At 49.7% G+C, this 6,277-nt stretch overlaps 1 protein-coding gene across 1 annotated transcript; it reads left to right on the forward strand.

The window, feature by feature from the left end:
• Positions 1-3,608: 3,608 nt before the first annotated feature.
• On the forward strand, positions 3,609-4,130 carry LOC123186347 (uncharacterized). The gene has a single exon (XM_044598127.1). The coding sequence runs from the start codon at positions 3,725-3,727 to the stop codon at positions 3,974-3,976; it is 252 nt and encodes an 83-aa protein (XP_044454062.1). The 5' UTR covers positions 3,609-3,724; the 3' UTR covers positions 3,977-4,130.
• Positions 4,131-6,277: the final 2,147 nt, after the last annotated feature.

The raw sequence follows: 6,277 nt of genomic DNA on the forward strand, positions 1-6,277 counted from the left end.
CGCGGGCCTCGGCGCGGGGACGGCCGGCGGCGGCCACGTGGCGCGACGGGAGAGGACGAGGGGTCGGCGGCGGACGTGTCCGGCCCGGACAGACAATGTCCGGCGCGGCGCGAGGGGTGGATCTAGGGTTTTTCGGGAGGAAGGAGAAGGAGATTTTGGGAGTTCTTTAAATAGGCATAGAGGGAGCTAGGAGAGTCCAAATGAGGTGCGGTTTTCGGCCACGCGATCGTGATCGAACGCTCTAGATGATGGAGCAGGTTAAGTGGGTTTTCGGGCCAACTTTGAGAGGTGTTGGGCTGCAACACACGAGGCCTTTTCAGTCCCTCGGTTAACCGTTGGAGTATCAAACGAAGTCCAAATGATATGAAACTTGACAGGCGGTCTACCGGTAGTAAACCAAGGCCGCATGACAAGTCTCGGTCCAAGCCGGAAATGTATAATCCCCACACATGAAAGAAAGGTAGAAATGACCACCGGAGGAGAACAGAGCGCTAGAATGTAAAATGGGCAACGGGAAAAATGCTCGGATGCATGAGACGAACATGTATGCAAATGAAATGCACATGATGACATGATATGCAATGCATGACACGCAAGCAATGACAAGACAACAACAGTGAATAACTGGAGGACACCTGGCACATCGGTCTCGGGGCATTACACCAATGTCTTTGATGTTTAACATTCAATAGAAATTTATGATACATATAGTAATTCCAAACAACAACAACAAATAGCAAAAGCACCAGATGTTTAACAAGTTCCATAATCGGCATCCATCAAAGAAGCAACTGTGAATGAATTATTGACCATCTTTTTCCACATAGCGTACAAAGATGCCACTACGTATTTGGTGAACTTACTTTGTCACATCAAGATTCAAGTCGACGACCTTCATGTACAAGACCTTGGACTCCTCGCACATTTTCTTGACTGAAAGTTTCTTCTCCCCAATGCTAACCTTCTTTTTCTTGCATTAGCATGAACTGCCTAAACCACTCTGCCTCGTCTTCCTCTTTGAGCTCATTGCTTTTGGCATGTGTCCCCTCCTTTGCCATAATGTCCTACCACTTCTATGTCATCATAGTTGTCACCCTATTGCGCTTCTACTTCAAGGTCTCCATCCCCCCACCCTCGACCTTGCACATGCATGGCCGGTTGAAGCCCTCTTCTAACTCTACCACTTTTCACCAACTTCATCCACTTTGGTGTTGACGGTCTTGAGTGAATTAGCCAAGTCAGTCCATTTTTTGGCCATTCAACTTGGTCCAATAATGATTCATTGTGAATGTCTTGCCCTTTTTCTTGTTGTAAATAGCGCCATGAGGTTGGGCTAGTGAAGCAAAATGTTTTTGATCAACACATTGCAACAAAGAGCAAGGCAATCAAATGATCAAACACATAGATCAACATGAAACCAAACTTATGACCTCCCCGAGTCCCAGGCCACTTGGTGCCCTGTTTTGCATTTGTGCATACACACCAAAAAGCTCATTGATGGACTCTTGAATGGTCTACCATCAATGGTTGAGCGACATCTCATTTCGATCGCCAATCTTCTCCTTGACATAGGGCCGGTAGGGCTTGTTCTCATGGACCCTCCTTCAAAACATTGCCACTTTGCTCTGCACCAGCAAGCAGATCAATACTTGTGCCCAACCACACGACAAGCACAACAATTCATCCCCTTTAGTTGGGATAGGTTCCTTCTCCCCTTTTCTTTACTTCCATATCAGGAGTAGGCGACGGCAAGGCGCCAATGAGTAATGATCTTCATCTGATCTGTCTTCTCCCCCATTGTTGATTCACCATCATCTCTTCGCGTGGGGGTGGGGGGGGGGTCTGTGGAACAGTGACCCGATGGCCACGGATTTGGGCATTTCCAATGGTGCCGGGAGCGGACGAGCTGCGGTTGAGGTTGTCGGTGAACAATGTGGAGGCCCGCCGGAGGTGGTGTGGGCATCAGACAGCTTTCATGGCCGTCAGCCCATACTAGGAGGACACATAGTAGTAGGATGGCGTGTGCCCAGGCACCACTGACATGAGGGTCCATCATGGAGGAGGAGCTCCACTTGGGCCATCACACTTGCGCTTTGCGCCCTCTCCCTCACGTGCAACTGTTGGCATTTGGCAAGGTCTAAATTCAGTGCGGAGGCGGTGGGCACGGGCTTCTGGTCTAGCGGGACGATGAAGCTGATGATGGTTGGGTATGTCCGGCCGGTGAGATCCATTGTGATGCCGGATGATCAGGACGGTGGAGATGGCGGCGTGCGAGGTGGATTTGGCAGTGGCGTCGGGGTCGGACGTAGGGGAGGAGGGTGAAAACGTGGGGTCGTGTGGGGGCGGCGGAAAGGGATGAATGCACGTTGTCAGAGTCCAATGTACCGGCGTTGAAACTCCCCTACTCCATCCAAACTTTTGGGGCTTGATTGGGGGATTTTGGACGTTCGTTGTAAAGATACACGCTAGAGTCATAAAATATCAAAAATGCTAAAAAACTTATGTTAGATTTTGACATGAGAAATCGAATGTTTTTCATGGCAATTTATGTTGGCACGAGGATGGCAAGTTTAGAAGGACGACAGTTTATTGGAGAGAAAAATGAACTGAGCCGAATTTGCCATGCTCGCCAACTAAATTTGTCATCCTCGGCAAACTTAAATTTTCATAATAAAAGTTTGATTTGCTATGTCTAAAAAACTGACGTTGGATAGATATTCCAGTCCTAAATATCCGCTGCTAGAAAATTTGAAGGTAGAGTGAAGATCCGTGTTAAAGATGCCCTTAAGTCACTGTCATCGGCACTGTGGAGATGAAAGGCCGCGGAGATCGAAAGCGAGGACCTGGTTGTCAACAGTTGGGGACTGTTGATCGTTGTCCTTTCTTGTGTGATACAGTACGAGGAGTACCTAGTACAATCAGGCTACGTGTCGACACCCAAGTAGGGCTGTCTCAGTGGCAGACATGCAGGCCCCGCCGGTCCCATTGAATTATTTTTATGTTTTCAAGATCTTGGTAAGTTCTCGGTCTTAAGGCCTCATTTGGTTTGTAGGATTTTTGTAGGAATTCTATAGGATATGATTTGTAAAGGAAAAATTTCTTTGAAGCCATTTGGTTTGTAGGAATGAATTCCTATTCCTATGTAGGATAGGAATCAATCCTTCACGTTTTGGAGAAAAAAACATTAGTCTAAACTCAATGGAAAAAATCCTATCATATGCATCAAATGACATCTCTTTCTCTATAAAAATTGATATACATGTCATCTCACTTATGATTTTCCTATTCCTATAAAATTCCTATCCTAGGCATCAAAGAAGGCCTAAGTCTTAACACACCACCGTGATAACAAAAGTCGTTCGCCCTCGCACCGGGGAAGGCCGCAACCTCCCGTCACGCCACCGGCGAAACCAAGACCATAATTGGTTTGTTACCCACATTTGACATTGCCAATATTTGACAAGCCAACATTTGATAAAACTAAAACTTGTCAATATTTGACAACTTTTTGTGAGATAGGAACAAAAATTAACAAACAATCAATCTCCAATTATGTTTCAAAGACCACACCACCGCGCCTCCGAGCCATCACCAATTCATCGTTCCGAACCAGGTAACCCCTCTCTTTCTTGCCGTAGCACCACACCGGAGCAGCACCGGCGAGCAAGGGAGCGTGCGGGCGGCGGAGTGGCGCTGCGGAGAGGTGTCTGTGTGGATTAGTTTGATGGCGATCCACCTGCTGGCGTTCGTGGCGGCCAAGGGCTTCCTGCAGGTCTTCCAGGTCTCGGCGCCGCTGCTGTGGCCGCTCAACCTCTTCCTGCCGCTCCTCCGCAACCTTCCCCAGGCCTACGTCGTCGTCTGCGGCGCGCTCGCCGCACACGTCGCCTGGCTGCGCCGCGCGTACGCACGCCGCGGATCCCGAAGCCGCGACGACGAGGAGGAGGCACACCGCCAGTCGATGGTCGACATCGCGTAGTGAGATGTTTTTAGTTTCTTCTTTCGCTGCATGCTTGATCACTGTATTTTGGTTGTAACATTGATCTGAAAATACAAGTAAATTCTACTATAACCACGGATTCTGGCGGGATTATTCGCCATGGTAATTCAACGGTGTGGTATGCTGCATTCATTTTGTTGGTTTGCTCTCTGCTGCATCATCTCAAATACAATGCTGGAGTTTTTCTTCAGGACGATGATCTGTTTTTTCATGGCAAGAACCAGAGCAAATCTCGTTCTGAGCTGAAACAGGGGGGCAAGCATAGAAAAATAGAACTTAACTTCCATTCATGTCAGCTCCTCTCGCTAGGCCGGGACTGCAGGTGGCAGGTCCGGTCTATGGAGGGGGCTCGGGGCGGGTGGCCTTGGAGCCCTCTTCACCTTCCGCGCCTAGGGTGGCCGCCCCACCATTGGCGCCGGCGAGCACCTTTAGCCAGCGGGCTAGGGTGGATGGGGAGCGTGGGCAGGCGGCCCATGGTACCCCATCAACTGACTCGGCGCCTTCTTCCAGCCGTGGAGACCGGTTGAGTGTTTGGAGGTTGGCAGGGGGTCACTCCCCGGGCAACTTCACTCGGGAGGAGGTGATAGCGTTCGGCGGGATTCCGGACCAGGCGTCTGAGGGCTGACGGTTGAGCTGCCGTCTTCAGCACCGGCCGGAGGTGGACGACATGCAGCAGTGGTGCGCCATGAGGGCGACCAAGCTTCGTGACGTCCAGGTCACTGCTGGTATGTCGGTTAATACTTTTAATTTCATCTTGCATTTTTCGAACGATGAGATTGTTGATAATGCAAACCAATTAGCGATTTCACTAGGTAGTAATAATGATGAAATATCTAATTCCATTAATGATTTACTGGATTTAGAGGCCGACAGGGCTTTAGATATGATTCGTAACTTAGCTGCCGTCAAACCCATGAATGACTCCGAGATTGATGCTTTGGGGGTCCGGGTACTGGATAATTTCTGTGTCGATCTCGCTAATCCCCTCCCGGAGCCGGAAGAGAAAGATGAGAGTGTCGAGATTGATGTAGTAAGACCTCCAGAACCTGGGAGTGAGGACCGGGTGGACAGGAGGACCAGCCCTGAGCGCAAATGGAAGCGCAAGATTTACCCGGCGTCCGCAGTTCGTAGGAGTGCTAGGATTCGCACGGCTAAAAAATTTCATGACGAGCTACGAGAGGAATCTTTTGGAATAGCAGAGGTCTTAAGGACTTGGCTAAAAGAAAGTTTCTTGCAGAAGCATCCATCGAGCATAGATTGGACTTTATTGCGTTGTCTGAAACTGGTAGAGAAAATTTCTCACCACAATTTCTCAATACTTTATCGGGTGGTATTGAGTTTGACTGGCACTGTCTACCGCCGCGAGGAAAATCGGGTGGGATCTTACTCGGTGTTAGATGCGAGTCTCTCGAAGTTCGAAGTATTTTCACGGGAGATTTTGCTGTTAAGTTCAGGGTGCAGTCCAAGGTTGATGGATTTGACTGGGCTCTGGTGGCGGTGTATGGTGCCGCACAGTCAGAATTCAAACCGGATTTCTTGGCTGACTGTAACACCCCGGATGTGATTTACCCTATATGTACTCCACCTCTTGCCGTTTCCGGCGTTAAGTTATTTTATTTTCTCGGGTTCGGGTTTTTGCCTCTGTGTGTTGTTGTCATTGTCATGCATCTCATATCATGTCATCATGTGCATTGCATTTGCATACGTGTTCATCTCATGCATTCGAGCATTTTCCCCGTTGTCCGTTTTGTATTCCGGTGCTCCGTTCTCCTCCGGTGGTCATTTCTACCTTTCTTTCATGTGTGGCAATCAAACATTTCCGGATTGGACCGAGACTTGCCAAGCGGCCTTGGTTTACTACCGGTAGAACGCCTGTCAAATTTCGTACCATTTGGACTTCGTTCGATACTCCAACGGTTAACCGAGGGACCGAAAAGGCCTCGTGTGTGTTGCAGCCCAACACCCCTCCATTTTGGCCCAAAACCCACCAAAACCCTCTCCATCATCTAGAGTGTTCGATCACGATCGCGTGGCCGAAAACCGCACCTCATTTGGACTCTCCTAGCTCCCTCTATGCCTATAAATAGACCCACTCCCGAAATTTCAGATCTCTTCCCCGAAACCCTAGCTCTCTTCTTCCTCCGTGCGCCGGACAACGTCCGCCGGCACTGGACGTGTCCGACTTCCACCACCGCCGCCACGTGGCACGCCCCATTCGCCGCCGCCTCGCGCCCACATCGCCGCCACCTCGGCCCGGGAGGCCCGGATCGGGCCCCCGAG

Source organism: Triticum aestivum, chromosome 2A, assembly GCF_018294505.1.
Source record: "Triticum aestivum cultivar Chinese Spring chromosome 2A, IWGSC CS RefSeq v2.1, whole genome shotgun sequence".
Classification (NCBI taxonomy): domain Eukaryota; kingdom Viridiplantae; phylum Streptophyta; class Magnoliopsida; order Poales; family Poaceae; genus Triticum; species Triticum aestivum.

Excerpts from the sequence above, each read along its gene's own strand:
- LOC123186347 (XM_044598127.1), top strand. The coding sequence starts at position 3,725 with ATGGCGATCCACCTGCTGGCGTTCGTGGCGGCCAAGGGCTTCCTGCAG.